Here is a 16,435-nt window from a genome sequence, read left to right on the forward strand (position 1 = left end):
ACAAGATAATATAAATGTATACTTTTCGGGGATAATCCATACTATCCTATAGAGTCTTATTAACAAACTCAATACGCTACTACGACTTCTTTTGATTGGGTCTTGTTCATTTTAATATCTTTAATAGACTTGTTCTTTCCTTTGTTATATACAAATATACACATCTTTAGGGGAGATGGAAAAAAAAATTCTTTTCTTAAAGCAATATAAATAATAATATGTTTAAAGCTCTTATTATATCTATTATAATAACATTTGCTATTACATCTTATAATATATTATATCTCATAATAATATGGAAACTAGGTTTATTCTCAAAAAAAAAAAAAAAAAAAAAAAAAAAAAAAAAAAAGTATGGATTCCCTGAACATTCACTTAATAACCAAAAAAGAGCATGTGACTGTCAAGCATGTACGAATAGCATAAAACTTACAATCACCTGTATCTTTTAAGATATAATCTTCTGCTACTTTATAGAGGGAGGCTAGTTTCACATGCTCTAGACTCGCAGTTTATCAAAACATATATATAGTAAATTAAATTAGCTCCAAGGTGATTAGGATTTGAATGATATCTTTACTACCTGCGTTACTCATTATTCCCTTCCCCTTCTTTTATTATTATTATTATTATTATTATTAAAGAAATATTGGTTAGTTGTATAGAATAGGAGAAGATTTAGTATCTTTTCTAAAATAAACAATTTGATTATAATACATTCAATTTATGATTTATTACAGTAGTAAATAAACATAGTTTATATTTCAAATAACTATTTGGTATTTTTTTTTCTACGCTAAATATTATACATATATTTATGTGTGTGTATACATGCTTAACTGTTTATTTAGTGTTTGTTTTAATATCTTTGATTTTAATAGATTCGCAACATTCTGATATTTAGTCATATTTTAGGGGCCCATCATCATTGCTGTTAAAAAAGATAAAAGCATTTATGTATGACAAAATTCATTAAATAAACTTATTGAGTCTACAGAAAAGCATAGCTACTAAAATGATACTTCACATGACACTATGATTTTATATTTATCTAATTTCTATATGCAAGGCTTCCTTTTTCATCTTGACCTATCAATTTGTGATTTATTCTTATATCTACTAATGTTTTAATAATACCTTCGAGAAAAGCTTATACATACAAGCTTTTTTTTTCTTTTTTTTTTAGCTTCATTTTATTAAAGTATACATGTATATAACATTGTCTAACATGTATACTAAAAGGTTTGAATAACAACTACTTTATGGAGGGTTTTAATTTATAAAGGAGATATTAACGAATATATATGTAGATTACTATTATTATATGTGTACTGTTTAGTATGTCAATTGTTAAGCATGTATGTTTAAAGGAAGAAATTTTTGTAATTTCTTTTAATATCGGCATTCTCTTATTGACTGTATTTCCTTACAATTTCAATCGAGTACTATAGTATCGATCTATATCAAATGGAATATCTAATTATTATTGCTATCAAGCTTATACCGACTTCTTTCCTTCTTTATTATTATTATTATTCTTATTTTTGTTTTCATGTAATAATAAATGAATTTACCTACAGAAATCTTAAATCAAATATTCCCTAATATCGTATCCCATAAGGATAGACTAACTGCTCTTACTGTCTGTAAAAGATGGTATCAATCTGCCTTTGAAGCGTATTATGCAAATGTAATATTTTATTCCGTAATCTCAATCAGATATTTTCTCAACATAATTCTGGAGCAGCATGACCAAAATCCAGGGAAATACGTTAAAAAAATGGAAATTTACACATTGAATACTGACAATAAAGAATCCATAACTACAGACGAGTTTGTAAGGATAGCTAAATATTGTCCTTACCTTATCGAATTACTCTTTGATGACAATCATTATTGGGACCATCTCAGCCAATTGGATTTTACACAACATTGGAAATATTTATGCTCACTTCCTTTTATGCACAAAAAAATGGATATTTGTTATCAACTTGAAGATAGATTAACAAGCTTAAAGTTGTGTTGCTTTAAAAATTTCGAACAAGATCTTTTGCTTTTATTATCTCGTATGTCAAAGCTTAAGAGTATTCGTCTTAAAGATGATATAGATGTGAGACTGACTGAAGATATAGTTGAGAAACTGCATTTGTCATTGCCTTCTCTTCAAAGCCTAAAATTTGAAATGGATATATTCCCTTCCTCTCGCGATATCAAGAGTCTACTGCCACCATTAAAGATGCCATGGACTAACAAAGGGTTTCAAAGGCTTGATTGTTTAGTCACCGATTCTTCCTCTATTTGGTTCAACATCATCAAACACAACTATCATAGCATTCACCATTTGGTATTAACCATAAAACCAAGCTATAAACCAAACATACTCTTTTGGCCGAGCAAGCTTTCTCCAGAAAATAGTAACACATATGCATATCATATCATGGAATTGATCCGTCAAACAACTATCCCACTTATTCATATTCATTTTCCTCTCTTTTATACTGATATTCATTTTATTCAACACTTTACTCTCACGCTTCTAAATACTCACAATCTACCTGTCTTCTCTGATCATGTTTCGATCAGCTTTATATACATCAATGATGAAAGCCCCATTCGATGGATCTCTAGAGGGTACCAGTTTAAGGATAGTCTTGTAAATCGTCTTACGTATCATCGTTCTTGTAAACTAAACAGTAACTCTATAGATCATAGCTTTAGGTTTTATATAGTCATGGTGAAAGAAATCACTCGTACTGAACTCTTTCATCTTCTGAAATTAATCAAGTATCCAATCAATCAGAAAACAACTCATTTGCAAATACAAAGAAAGGTAGAACACCTTCATTGCTTTGTGGATTATGTCTATCTGGACTTCCTCTTGGAACATTTCCCTCATGTCAATGAAATCACTATATCACTTCAATTCTCCTTTCTTTATGAAGACTATCCTATGCAATTAATGAATGAATATCGAACTTTATTAGAACTATCACTCTTGAATGACAATCCTAACTGTACTTACCAGTATACGTCCTTACAAGTCTTGAATTTAGAAAACATCGCTATCAATCGATATCTGTATGAATTCCTTTTCAAACATTGTCCTAATATATCAAGACTGAATATCAAGCATTGTCAATTTGATGAACAAGCCTTTCCGCTTTTTAATAACATGCGCACTAAGCGCAATATGGAAGTCTATATACATGATTAAATAATAGAATTATAATATGTATACATTTATAAATATTTGTTTTATTATACAAATTAGAGTAATAATAGAGTTTTTTTTTTTTTTTTTATTCCTTTACAAATGCAATCTAGAATATATATTTGTATATATATTTTTAAAAAGAAAATAAACTTCTATATTTATTTAAATACATACACACACACATACATATACATATATAATAAAGAAGTATGCTTCATTATATATCTATTTATTTTACTTTTTATCTTTCGCAAAGTGTTCACCATACCAAACATGTACACGCTTTTCATTGTAAATATTTGGCACAACACGTCTCTTTCGTGTCTCTTGTCTTTCAGTATCCTCTTTTTGTTTCATTAATAGTCTCCTTTGTTCAATGACTTTCTGTAACTGCAACGATCTTTGCTCTGATCTAATTCTTTTAGCCTCTAATTCTTCTGCAGATTCTTGATGTTTAGGCTCACTTGATTTAGCTTGACTGTCTTCATTATTATTATTATTATTATTATTATTATTATAGTAAAATTCACGTATAGCATCTTTATCGTCATCGTTATCTATGGATGGCTCTCCTTTCTCTACTATTGTAGGATAATAATCGTCTTTGTCTTCTTCTTCTTCTTCTAGACATTCAATTTTTGCTTGTTCCTCATAGTGTTGATCATCGCGTGTTCTAGATATGAATCCATCTAATCGTAACTGACCTCCCTCTAAAGGTCTTGTCTTTTCCAACTCGTCAAAGTCAATATAAGTTGTATTGAAGGGATTATACATGGTGGTCTGTGGTTGAGAAGGTCGATCCAGAACATTGATCGATTCATCAATATCATATTGGAAATCAGTAGGTGGATAAAGCGTCCTGTCAGTATAGCACATCATGATCCATTTAGGTGAGACACAAACGATACCCTTTGACACAGCTTGATTGATCATTCGTAATTGACGACTATCTCCCTTTGGATCAATGATCAAGTGTGTGATCGATTTGTTCATCTCTGTACGTACAGTCGCACCAAGTCCCTCGGCTAATGTCGTTAGTGTGGTATATTGAAGTGACTTGTGAATATAAAGTGTATATTTCTTGAGAAGGGGTGGTAGACTACTTGTGGTGTCAAGCGTTATAGGCAAAGTATCTGGAAGATCATGTTGTGAAGGTGTTTGTGATTTATGCTTTTTATTTAGTGCCGATTTATTTCTATTCATAAATGTGTTGCGTTTATTATTGTTGATTCTTCTTTTAAACAGAAAAGCGTCATGATCATACATGTTTGACTCCATAATAAAATAAAATATTGAAAAAGAAAAAAAAAATAATAATAATAATAATTTATATGTATTAGTAAATGTCTTGGAGGATATTGAATGCTTTTTTATTTATTTATTTATTTATTTATTTGTATATAGAAAAGCCACAATAAGAAGCATAATTGCATTTTGTTCAATTAATAAACGATAAGATTCTTAAATAGATAATACAGTTAATCAATGTTATATTCATCGTTCAACATTACGATTGTCCATCCTTATTATCTTGACAGAGAAAGTTTAATTCTGAGAAACAATAAAAAAAAAAAAAAAAAAAAAAAAAAAAAAAAAAAAAAAAAAGTATTAGTTGTCAGACTAATACAGTAAGGCTGGTAAATATTGGCCGATTTAGAAAATAATTTGACCCTAACCAAAAAATAATTTGGCAAAATGATAAAAAAATGATAGGCTGTTCTGAAATATTTTATTGGCTCAATGGAAAAAAATATTTTGGCAGCTTTAAGATTGGCGATTGATTAAAAATGACAATAAGTAATATGACGCTTAGAATGACCGCAGAATCCGCGAAGGTCACTAACGTGTACATTATTGTAAGCATCGGCAATTATCTATGATAAAGTCTCCTCTGTCATCTGGTTCTCGCACTTCATTTTTCCTTTTACAATAGTCCAAAAGTTTTCGATTGCATTCAACTCTGGTGAATACGGAGGTAAATACATGACTCTGTAACCTCTGCCCTCAATTTTTCGAATTATAAGATGCGATTTGTGAATGGTGCAGTTGTCCGTTATAAGATAACTGCCTTTTAGGCCTTCGTCCGTATCCATAATGTCAAGTAGTTCATTTATGAACTTTATGAAATGAGTCGTAATAGTGCCTTTTGAGGGGGGCTTTATTGGCTCCAGTTCCATCAAAGTGTTCAATCTTGACATACTCTACCACAGGTTTCTCAATGACGATCTTGCCCGCTCTTTGTTTGCCCTTTGCAAGCTTTCTCTTTTTTGATTTTTCACTTTTATTTGCCGCAGATTTTGGAGACTTCTCCTTGTGGTGACGACTACATAATCCCTAGTAAATAGTAGCAATCTAGAAAGATCAAATCTGATCTTTAATATAACTTATGTAATAAAATAAATAATTATTAATAATAATCATGATAGCAATCATAAAGCAATCTTATGTCAATCGCAGTGCATAAAGATTGGTAGGTAACTAATATCACACCACAAAATAATCACGGATAAACTCATCTTAAATTGTAAGCCAAAGATTTTCAGATATGAATTTCTTCCTAATATCTGGTAAAGATTTAATCTTTACCCCTTCAAACCTCTCAATCATGATACAATCATACCATGATTTGAACTATGATAATAATAATTCTTTTGTATAAATAGTAGATAGTAATTTAGTTTAATATATTTTTTTCAAACAACTTTTCTGAATAAAAAGGAACTATTAAGAACTCGTTTTTTTTTTCTCATTTTTTTTCAGTGATATTTAATCCTTAAATATCCACACTGTATTTTATATAAGTTAGCTAGGCTTATATAAAATCTATTATTAGAGTGCGTCTGGACTAGAATAGGCTTTGATGCGATTTTTTATTGTACTGAGTAAGATGATACTAAAAACAAAAAGGTACACCAGACGTCTGTGAAAGGTATACCCTTTAGAAAACTTTTTTATGATTTCTTCAGTTTCAAACACATCTTTTTCTTGGCTGTATGCTTCGATGTATCTGAAACTTTTGTTAAAGAACTTTCTATTGGTTTCTTGATTGTGATTTTGATTGTAAACAAGAAAAAAATCGATATTCTCTTTCAAAGATGCATATATGTAGTCACATTGAAGCCTAGCGTTTCTTTTGACAGCAACCCAATGCCTTTCAATCCAATTACACTCACAGTGATATTTGGGGTAAAGTGTCATGATATGACCATGATTTGAAAGTGGTCACTCCAGCATTGATTTTTCTTCTTTAAAGTCTGGTTGCACTGAATGAAGCTTCTCAGCACAACATTTCAAAGGTCTCACATGCTTTGAGTTTTTCTGTTTACGTTTTTTGGCCAACTTTTTGAATAGACCACGCTCATCCAAGATATTAAACGTTCCTTTGAAATAAACACGATACTAAACTGATGTGGTAGCGTTAGTGTGCTGTGCCAATAATTACTTTTTTTTTGTCGATGAAATCTAGTTCGCTTCATCTATGTAATTACTATACTTACTATTCCAGTTCTATGTTTGCTCATAATACGTTGGATGTTAGGAGCTTCTTTTTTTTTCAAGTGCACTTTGAATATCATTTCTGACTGCTGATTTTGAGAAGTCTCTTGTCGCATGCATTGGCTGCATTTGCTTTTTGTTGGTGAAGCTGTTTTTAAACCAACCGTCTTTAAACTTGAAGCCGCCAGGTTTATCTTTGAAAATTGTGTCCTCAGACGACATTCTACTGGCAATCAACGCATCTTTATCGAACTCTCTATGGCTTGAACTTTGATCAAAAGCAAATAAGCCAGTGCAGCCGGGATGAAGCAATTCAAATAAAGGAATCGCCTCTTTTTCTAGCTGTTTTACTAAATGAGCACACGTCCACCACCCTTCTTTTCCTTTCGAACTTCCCGCAAAAAATAGTTTCCTTGAGGTTTTCTCTTTCCCATTTATTTTGCCTCGCATAGTTCCATGACAAGGACACATAAACTCGCTGACCATAATTGAACCACCAGAACCTTTAAGAAGAATGGTAGTTTCATTTTGCTCGCACCACCTGATGAGTTTTCCATCATTAGAGTAAAATGTGCTTTCATCGTGAGTGACAAGCACTATTTTTTTTTCACCTTCGCGAAGAGTGGGAGGAACAATATTCGCTTCATCGTCAACTGAATATTTATCCATGCGTCTGTGATACTCCACCATCTCTTTTGCCCATTTGGATCTGTATTCAACCACATCTTCTCTCTCGTGCCCTTCATAGTATGTCCTGTTGTATTTACCTTATGTTTTGTATTGAAAAATAAGTATGTATTTTGGATAATGTGCTCTTTTAAATATAATCATATATATATTTACCTGTTTTGTATTGGAAACCCTATTCACGTAGGTATGTTGAAAGCACATAGTTTGAAAGAGGGTGCGTATCTTCAGCTAGATCTTCGGACGCTACAGAAGCATTGGATATTTTCAGCTTTTTGGAAAGGATAACATCCTTGAGCTAGTTTCTAAGGGCAGGAATAGTCCTGAGCGTTGGCTTTTGAGACCTGAGCCATTCGACTGCCTCCTTTTTGATATCAGGGTCGGCTAAAACTGATACTCTTTTCATATGCTTGCCCTACATGTGCATTGACAAAGCACTACTCTCAACATATTCAATGACCCATTTGTGGAATGAGTGAGATCGATGATATTGCGAGGGAGTTATCCACACTTCGACGGCTGCTTCCTTTGCTGCAATTGTGGCCTTCTTTTCGCTTTCAACAATTTTCTTTAAAAAACTCGAACTGCCCTTAGTCTTGATTAGTGAAAGTCGACGCTTTTGTTAGCAGCAGACTTCATATTCATAGCAGGCTTTACTTCTAGGTCTAGTTTGGCAATTGCTGCTTTGATTTTTCTCAATTCTGTTGCAATTACTTCTGTTTCTATTTCTTCAGCAGTTAGCATCTTTTTTTCAGTTGAATTATAGAATTCAGTCACTTTCCCACTTCCCTCCGAATTATCTCTGTTTTTTGTTTTTTTTACGGCGAAGGTCTCTTTCTTTTGAATCTTTTTTTCACTTTTTTTCCTCTTCTAGTCATTTCTTGTTCTTCTCATTGTTCCAGTTTAAGCAGCTTAATACGTTGTTGCTGTTAGAAGCATCAGCTTCGTTTTGATTGTCGCAATCAACTAAGTCATTTAGCTCGGCTGTAGTAACCGCATGATCTAAAAATAACTGTTCCTCTTTGGTAATAACATGGCTTTGATCCTTCAGGCCTTACTGCTGTAGCAAGAGTTTTATTCCAGCGGTTAGCAGAGGCAACAGCACTTCTTTGGCGCATGGCTGATTTAGTTTTAGATAATCTAGGCATAGTAATAATAATGGAAAAAATATATATATAGAAAACTAAAACGAATCAAAGCTGCCTCTGTATGTTTAAATACTTTACCGAGTTTGAAGTCGCTAATTGTTTATTTTTAACTAATGCAATTTTTTGATCCAATTCATTGACGTGAAGATTGAAATAATTTCGGTTATACTAAATGCCGTCAGATCCTATTGGTTGCAGTGCGAAGACCAAATTGTTTTACCAGCCTACGGACATCTTGAACCTTCTCACCTTTAAGCGACTGACTTTGACCTCAATAGTTTTTTTTTTCTTTTTTTTTTTGTGGAAACTTTTAAAACGCATCTGTCAGAACGTTTATAATGGCATAAAATACATTTTGTAGGAAGCTCAGTGTTATTACTACAAAGGAAAAATATCCTATAACGTATAAAGATTATGTTTTTTTTTTACTGTTTAATTTTTTTTTTTTTTTGAAACCTAGAGAAATTGACTATTCCAGTACAGACGCACTCTAATCAATTTTGTTCCTGAACTCTTTATATGGTTGTGGCTATGACGTAAACGATGAGATGTATGTGTTGTTTATGAATTCGTGTTTACTCATTGCCTTGTTTATTAATCAAGTACAACATAGTATTATAGATACAGTTTGGTTATGAGTTTATTTTCCTATATTTTAAGCTCATACTTTATTTTTAAGTTGTTCAGTATAATAAGTCATAGTAAACAACGTGATTTTTGGTTATGATTTTTGTGTTGATTTGTTTTTCTTCCTTTTTTATGATTTATCAAGTAAATGTTACTGTATGAACTACCCTCAAATACGACAATTTTGCCAAATTAGTTTTTGGTTTATAGGGCCAACTATTTTTATATTATCATCATTTAATTTTCTAAATTGGCCAATATTTACCAGCCATACTGTATGTATCAGGCATGTAGAGACGAGGCAATTTAAGACAGACTTATGAAAATCTGGTGATCCCAGTTTTTTGCATATTTTATTAATGTAGTAAATTTAAACCATTTGTTTTATATATAGAATGTCTCTCTCGGCTTCAAGCCAAAAAAAAAGGCTCTACTGACAGAAGTAACCACGTGAAGGTGAAGACAATTTTACTCCCGAAAAAAAATCCAACGATCATAAAGATGCGCGTTAAGAAGATGACACTACTTAGGCGACTTAGCTTTTAGTGACCGCTAGAGAACCAAATACCATAAAGATGCGCATTAAGAAGATGACACTACTTAGACGACTTAGCTTTTAGTGGTAAATGGTTAAGAAAAAATGTAAAGGTAAAGATAATAAAAGACGCGCGTTAAAAATTTTTTATTTATACCCATAAAATGCGACTGGCTTTTCAAAATGTTGTAATATAGTGTAGAGGTCATAAACTTAGTTGACCAATGATAGCGATCATATTAATAAGGAAATAGTCAGAAGATTTAGAATTCACTTTGGAATCAACTTGCTGAAATCACTTAATAATAGAACTTTGGAATAAGATTTAGTAATATTAGATGAAGACAACTTTAGTGTAAATAGCCAGATAAAAATACATAACTTAGATTTAGTCAATTCATAGTAACTTGTAATAAATATATTTTGTAATTCAGAACTTTTTACAATCGTTTAATTAGATTACGTTACTTGTTCGTCTGGTTGTGTGCTTATCGTATTACCATATACAAAAAAAAAAAAAAAAGAAAAGAACCAACTAAGAAACAAAATCAAAATCAAAGCTGTAGAAACAGTAAGCTTGCTCAGTAGAGGCGGCAGTTGTTCTAGCTTGCTGTAGTTGATGCAAGCTAGCAACCACCATTTCCAACTAGCTGGTAAGTTGAGTTATTTTTTGATCTTGCTGAATGATCTTACAATTCATTTCTGACATTTTTTCGAGCATTTGTTGCATCATAAGAGCAGGGATACCACTGCTGCTGTTGGTGTTGGAGGGAGGAAGAATGGGGGTGCCTGTGTACATTCGGCGACCACCAAATCTGTCTTCTGAAGACATTCCTCCAAAAGTTCTCTTGTTGTTGTTGTTGTTGTTGTTGTTGGCGTTGGTGTTGGTGTTGGTGTTCATGTTGTAAAGGTGAGTACTATTTATTGATAATGGAAAAAGAAGGGAGTGAAAATATATCTAGATCGGCTTTTGTAATATCAAGTCTTGTTTTACTGTCTGAATTATATTCATTTCCTTTACTTTTCCTAATAAAGACTTGAGTAGTAAAGAATAATATCTTTTAAAAACATATGACAAATACTAAACAAAGTTAAATCAATCCACTATCAAGTATCTTTTTTTGAAGAAAATGTTAGCATTTAATAAATAATAATAACAACTGTTGCTTTATTTTCCTTTCGAGCATTACTATCTTCTAAGTTCTTTGTCGACGACAAAAATGAAATGATAATACTAAAACTAATTATAGAAGATGCATATAATATTTTGCATGTTGTTTTTCTGAAAAAAATTTTCCTTCTTTTTTATCTTTTATTTATTTTTTTTCCAAAAAAAAGAAATAACAAACGGTAGTATCCTTTTTTAAAATAGCTAACTTTTGCTTTCATTTTAATATTTGGGTGTATACTATAATGTTTGAAGTAAGCGTACACATATCTAATTTCATACTACAATCCTTAAAGATAAGGCTAACTTGTTTTTTTTTGAAAAATATTTTATCTTTTTTTTTTTCTAGGCTATTATATGTCTTTATAATGTATTTGTTTGCTTCTAATCTAATATGAAATCGTATCTGAGGCTTTCTAAATTGGATTTCTTTATAAAATATAAAGGTAAATACCATACGTATAGTGCCTAATCTCGGTAATTATTAGACTAACACCTTTTAATTTTACTATCAATAAAAGATAGACACATTTTATTGAATTTATCTTTTAAAATAAATGACTATATGCAATGTAAAAGGTAAATATAAACATATATACTATTTACTTTATAATTACAATACTAAATTCTTTTAATCTAGGTAAGTGAAAACTATTCTATACTTTACAGGATAACGCTTATAGATAAGATGGCTTTTTTCTTTAATGGTAAGCAAATATATTTAACTATCATATCTTTTTATTTATTAATTATTTTTCTTTTTTTTTTAATAGGCACTGCTCTTATTACGAAAGAAGCTGTCTAGGATGTTCTGGCACATCTAATATACGCGTTATTCTGGTTTATTCTGTATTTATCTATTTATCTATTCTTATTTTTTTTTGTAATATTCATTTTTATAACCATTTTTTGCATCTATTTTTTATATTTTTATACCTATTTTTATATACATTTTTTATAATCGTTTTTATATATGTAAATATTATACGTATTTTTATTTGTACTTCTTTAACCCAAAAAGGAAATAATAAAGGCTAATATAATAAAAAGAAAGGATATAATCGTTTTCAATAATAATATAAGCTCCATTAATAACTGTATTTTAAAGAAGTGTAAAATGTGTCATATTAAAAGAATTAAAGAAGCGTTTAATTTAAATTTCAAAAAGGCCAATGAAAAAAAATGAAACATGATTAAATATAGTAAAAATTTAAAGAAATAAGCCAATGGAAGGTCTGTTTTATGAAAGGAAACATGGTAAAAGTGGTTGTTTTATTATGGTGATAGTAGTACATTCACCAATATTTCACCATGGTTGCATTTACCACATTCACCAACATTTCACCATGGTTGCATTTACCACATTCACCAACATTTCACCATGGTGAAATGAGGACTTTATCTCCAGTGAAGAAAGGAGTCATATCACTATGGTTAGTTTTAATAAGTACATTTATAGAAGATGTGCCTACATTACTGTTTTTTTTCAGGTTCTGCCGAATAGAAAATGGTCATTCTACTTTCGGAGCTTATAATGCTCGCCGACGCGATTTTTTGTCAAAAGATAGGGAACGCGTATAAATGGATTACCTTTATTCTCCTCTTGAAAAGAAAAGAAAAAGCACGATCGAAAATGAGTGCAGATATTACAAGCATAGATCCTAAACATAAAGAAGGTACCTATTAGCTTAGTCATCTAATGCAAGACTAATTTACTAACTATTGCTTAGCGATTGTTTCCGCCGTTGCCGAAATCTCTGCTGCGGGTGTAACTATGTCAGTCAATGTGATATCCCAGCAACTTACGTCAACCATCGTGGACGGCTACGACGATACATCATTTTTTATCTACAAAGGGACATGGGTCCAAAGAATTATATAAACATTACAGCTCTTTAATATCCCTTACGTAAGTTTTCATGATCATGTAGAAAACATATACTGAACCTTTTCTTTTTAAAGAGAAAAAGCAAAATTAATTGGGAGAACATTTTCTGTCATGTTCAAGACAAAAAATTAGGAATCTATAATGTAGAGAATGTCCCTAATTTGTATGATTCTAGAAGTAGTAAAACTACTACTTCAAGAGTTGCAAGCGAAGAAAGTTCTTCATCTAGTGGTGGATCAAGCATGATGAAACAAGCCTTATTAGAGCCGGAAGATAAGATAGCTATTGAAGAACTTTATAAAAATTTAAATCCGATGAACATGTGGAAATTATCATCTGGTACAATAGTCGAAAAAAAAAATGGAACAATTTGCTCTAGCTTGCACCTTCGAACAGTAAGTATTGAATTCTTTTTTTTTTCCTTGTTTTAACCCGATTCTTTAGTCCATGTCATTCCCTCATTCTTGACAGCGGAGATCAATGCTGGGAGACAGTGTTTACAAAAGAGGATTTGAATGAGATCAAAACATTCAAGTTGAAACGATTACCAAATTTACCTACTGATTTGGAAAATTACTTTAACTCATTGCTATTACTCTCAACAGAAAACGACTTAGACAAATTGTATACTAACGTGAAGGCTGCCAATTTCCACCCTAGAAACGATAAAGCTTTAGCATGGGCACAAACAATTGTTCTAAATACGATAAAGCTCTTTATGTCCAATTACTTCCCTCTCAGTGACCAATCTGAAGCGGATATCCTACGCCGTATCTGGTTATTAATAGACACTGTATTTGATTATTCTGCAATCAAATCAAGAAGGTATTTTATTTTTTTGTTTTATTGACAATTTTATTAACTATTATTCAAAGTGGGGAGAAATCAAGTACTTCTTCATCCTATGGACTGAACGTTGCACGAACTATCGCAAATATCAACCAAGCTGCACGAAAGTTAATGGGAAGAAAAGTGGACATGGTATATAAACTTCAACCTAATGAATATGGATGTATGGAATGTGGGAAAGACGAAAACAATAGTACAAAAGAACTCTCTGATGGCATGTTCAAAATTCCGATCATTATGAAAGACATGTTTAATAGTCTTGCAAAGAAAACACCGTCATTAGTAAACGATATCACCATCTCAAGCTTGATGATCATGGGTAAATACAAAAAATGAATACTTTTATTAAACTTCGTAGAATAGCTCATTCTGTATTATATAGAAACTAAAATTTCACTAATTATCATGGACTCACCAGGGGGTAATGTATGCCGCATAAGCAGGCTTAAGCCTTTATATTTTCCCGTTTCCTCCTTAAATTTTATGAGTTCGCTTGTCTCTATAATGAAATTGGTATATACAGCTCGATTAAACATGGAAAAAACGCACTTATTGATTTCAAAAAACGAGTCAGCACTTGAGTATGATCTTGGAGAAGATCCTCCCATTCCACCCACTTTTCACAAGAATTCAAAAAGAAAACGAGACTTTGCTTAAGATGACAATCATAAAAGTATCACCGAAGGACTTGATACTGCTAGTAATGCATAGTATGTTTTAATTTTATTTTTTATACTTAAGATATCCAATGTCATATCCAACCAACCTTATATCCAATAAATTATATCGATGGGATCTACATCCCTTTTTGTAGATTGCATAGCGATTTTCAAACAAAGGCAGTATGAATTATTTATTGTATAATCTCTAGTGACATGAGTGCTTACAAAAAGTAATATTTAAGAATGAGTGTGGGCTGATTATTGCCGAGATACTGTTCTACATACATAAACTCATCCAAATTAGCAGCGCTGGCATTGGTAAGCGGAGTCTCGTTCCGCAACAATGATAAAAGCTAACAAGATATTTGCTAAGAACTGACTAACAAGGCTAAGGCTAGAACAGTAGTTAGTTTTTCGGTCTTATGTCTTTTTATGTAGAGTGTTCAACAGATTTTAAAGATCTAAAAAAGTATCTGGTGTAGAGATTTAGGTTTCTGTTGTTCGTTTTTCTATTACACATAAGATACCTAAAATCAGTGAAAGAAGAAGACTATTCAACTCCCTTGAAGATAAAATAACAGCAAAAATATTAGTGAGACAGCTGCAAGGGAACTTTTCCTTAACTGATTTGACACATGATATTCCGAAGATTTTCGCATATCTCGTAATTTCAGGACACAGATACTTGTCTATTTGAATTGAAGTTCCAAAACTTTAAACAAATCTCAATTGGCTCGTTGAAGCTCTCGGTGGGATTCGCTTCAAGCAAGAGTTAAGGATGGCCAAATCGCATCTCTTTTTCATCAAGAAACAAATCAAACATCGCATGATATACCAGTTCAACCCACGAAATCCACAAATAGACCTCACCATACAAATGATTGTTGCAATTGAAAGGCTGTGTATGGGCGGCAATGTGGCTTCATTTGGACGTTTAGCTTGATATACAGGTGTCTCTGACAGTCTACATAAATGTGTGAATAATTGAAATAATATAACAAACTAGTAGTAGTATTTTATGTTCGTCCTGTTTGCATAGAGACATATAAAAAATCTGAGAAAAATATTGGAAAACCTCGAACTCTTACTGAAGAACACGAAGAACACAAAGAACACATTCAAAAAATAGTAGAAAAAGATCCATAATTGCGTACTGTTGATATCATTGACTCGTTGACGTGTCTAAGTTTAAAGACTTCTTAATTTCCAAATCTCAAATGAATCATCACTTGAAGAACAATATGTTTATCACCGTTAAGAAGCCAACCTTTGAAACAAAAATAGGAAACTCAGTTGATAACCTACAAACAAGATATGAATGGTTCATGAAGTGGAAGGATTCAGATCTAGACTTCGATAAAAACTGCGTTTTCATTGATGAGGCTGGCTTTAATATTAATATGAGGAGCAGCTGGGCAAGGTCAGCTATAGGAATCCCTGCCTTTGTAGAGCTTGAGAAGACTCGTGCACCATCTCACACCATCGTCGGTGCTATCCGCTCCTCCAGTGTTATTCATGTCGCAATGAAAAAAACCCCACCAAGAAAGGGGAAGGCTCCAAAATCTGCGGCAAATAAAAGTGAAAAATCAAAAAAGAGAAAGCTTGCAAAGGGCAAACAAAGAGCGGGCAAGATCGTCATTGAGAAACCTGTGGTAGAGTATGTCGAGATTGAACACGTTGACAGAACTGAAGCCAATAAAGCCCCCTCAAAAGGCACTACTATGACTCATTTTATAAAGTTCATAAATGAACTACTTGACATTATGGATACGGACAAAGGCCTAAAAGGCAGTTATCTTGTGACGGACAATTGCACCATTCACAAATCGCATCTTATAATTCGAAAAATTGAGGGCAGAGGTTACAGAGTCATGTATTTACCTCCGTATTCACCAGAGTTGAATGCAATCGAAAACTTTTGGACTATTGTAAAAGGAAAAATGAAGTACGAGAACCAGATGACAGAGGAGACTTTATCACAGATAATTGCCGATGCTTACAATAATGTACACGTTTGTGACCTTCGCGGATTATGCGGCCATTCTAAGCGTCATATTACTTATTGTCATTTTTAATCAATCGCCAATCTTAAAGCTGCCAAAATATTTTTTTTCCATTGAGCCAATAAAATATTTCAGAACAGCCTATCATTTTTTTATCAT

At 32.0% G+C, this 16,435-nt stretch overlaps 7 protein-coding genes across 7 annotated transcripts; 3 read left to right on the forward strand and 4 right to left on the reverse strand.

Annotated features, from left to right (window-relative positions):
* Positions 1–1,564: 1,564 nt before the first annotated feature.
* BX663DRAFT_562972 (uncharacterized protein) lies at positions 1,565–3,214 on the forward strand (the record flags this gene model as incomplete). Its single annotated transcript, XM_051531991.1, has 2 exons — positions 1,565–1,690; positions 1,745–3,214. 2 exons carry the CDS (start codon positions 1,565–1,567, stop codon positions 3,212–3,214), a joined length of 1,596 nt encoding a protein of 531 aa, XP_051380611.1.
* Positions 3,215–3,372: 158 nt separating this feature from the next.
* On the reverse strand, positions 3,373–4,533 carry BX663DRAFT_544785 (uncharacterized protein). The gene has a single exon (XM_051530904.1). The coding sequence runs from the start codon at positions 4,490–4,492 to the stop codon at positions 3,449–3,451; it is 1,044 nt and encodes a 347-aa protein (XP_051380612.1). The 5' UTR covers positions 4,493–4,533; the 3' UTR covers positions 3,373–3,448.
* Positions 4,534–6,043: 1,510 nt separating this feature from the next.
* Positions 6,044–6,412, reverse strand: BX663DRAFT_488251 (uncharacterized protein; the record flags this gene model as incomplete). Its single annotated transcript, XM_051524801.1, has 1 exon — positions 6,044–6,412. One exon carries the CDS (start codon positions 6,410–6,412, stop codon positions 6,044–6,046), a length of 369 nt encoding a protein of 122 aa, XP_051380613.1.
* On the reverse strand, positions 6,301–7,378 carry BX663DRAFT_562974 (uncharacterized protein; the record flags this gene model as incomplete). The annotated part of the gene is made up of 2 exons (XM_051531992.1): positions 6,301–6,594; positions 6,778–7,378. The coding sequence occupies 2 exons, from the start codon at positions 7,376–7,378 to the stop codon at positions 6,437–6,439; spliced, it is 759 nt and encodes a 252-aa protein (XP_051380614.1). The 3' UTR covers positions 6,301–6,436.
* A 2,835-nt stretch (positions 7,379–10,213) lies between these two features.
* Positions 10,214–10,535, reverse strand: BX663DRAFT_517077 (uncharacterized protein). Its single transcript, XM_051528678.1, has 2 exons — positions 10,354–10,535; positions 10,214–10,332 (listed from the first exon to the last, which is right to left on the reverse strand). The coding sequence occupies exons 1-2, from the start codon at positions 10,437–10,439 to the stop codon at positions 10,242–10,244; spliced, it is 177 nt and encodes a 58-aa protein (XP_051380615.1). The 5' UTR covers positions 10,440–10,535; the 3' UTR covers positions 10,214–10,241.
* Positions 10,536–12,476: 1,941 nt separating this feature from the next.
* On the forward strand, positions 12,477–12,908 carry BX663DRAFT_151938 (uncharacterized protein). Its single transcript, XM_051521612.1, has 3 exons — positions 12,477–12,550; positions 12,605–12,783; positions 12,839–12,908. Exons 1-2 carry the CDS (start codon positions 12,508–12,510, stop codon positions 12,754–12,756), a joined length of 195 nt encoding a protein of 64 aa, XP_051380616.1. The 5' UTR covers positions 12,477–12,507; the 3' UTR covers positions 12,757–12,783; positions 12,839–12,908.
* Positions 12,909–12,939: 31 nt separating this feature from the next.
* BX663DRAFT_151916 (uncharacterized protein) lies at positions 12,940–14,660 on the forward strand. The gene is made up of 4 exons (XM_051521611.1): positions 12,940–13,157; positions 13,207–13,587; positions 13,638–13,930; positions 13,994–14,660. The coding sequence occupies exons 1-4, from the start codon at positions 13,123–13,125 to the stop codon at positions 14,266–14,268; spliced, it is 984 nt and encodes a 327-aa protein (XP_051380617.1). The 5' UTR covers positions 12,940–13,122; the 3' UTR covers positions 14,269–14,660.
* The last annotated feature ends 1,775 nt before the right edge of the window (positions 14,661–16,435 follow it).

This window comes from Cokeromyces recurvatus, assembly GCF_025118155.1.
Source record: "Cokeromyces recurvatus strain NRRL 2243 chromosome Unknown BX663scaffold_22, whole genome shotgun sequence".
Taxonomy (NCBI): Eukaryota; Fungi; Mucoromycota; class Mucoromycetes; order Mucorales; family Mucoraceae; genus Cokeromyces; species Cokeromyces recurvatus.

What these genes read in the sequence shown, in the direction of transcription:
- BX663DRAFT_544785 (XM_051530904.1), bottom strand. Translation starts at nt 4,492, where the DNA reads ATGGAGTCAAACATGTATGATCATGACGCTTTTCTGTTTAAAAGAAGA.
- BX663DRAFT_517077 (XM_051528678.1), bottom strand. Translation starts at nt 10,439, where the DNA reads ATGATGCAACAAATGCTCGAAAAAATGTCAGAAATGAATTGTAAGATC.
- BX663DRAFT_151938 (XM_051521612.1), top strand. Translation starts at nt 12,508, where the DNA reads ATGAGTGCAGATATTACAAGCATAGATCCTAAACATAAAGAAG. An exon ending in AGATCCTAAACATAAAGAAG is followed by an intron (nt 12,551 to 12,604) that starts GTACCTATTAGC and finishes ACTATTGCTTAG; the next exon opens with CGATTGTTTCCGCCGTTGCC.
- BX663DRAFT_151916 (XM_051521611.1), top strand. Translation starts at nt 13,123, where the DNA reads ATGGAACAATTTGCTCTAGCTTGCACCTTCGAACA. An exon ending in CTAGCTTGCACCTTCGAACA is followed by an intron (nt 13,158 to 13,206) that starts GTAAGTATTGAA and finishes CCGATTCTTTAG; the next exon opens with TCCATGTCATTCCCTCATTC. An exon ending in CTCAAGCTTGATGATCATGG is followed by an intron (nt 13,931 to 13,993) that starts GTAAATACAAAA and finishes TGTATTATATAG; the next exon opens with AAACTAAAATTTCACTAATT.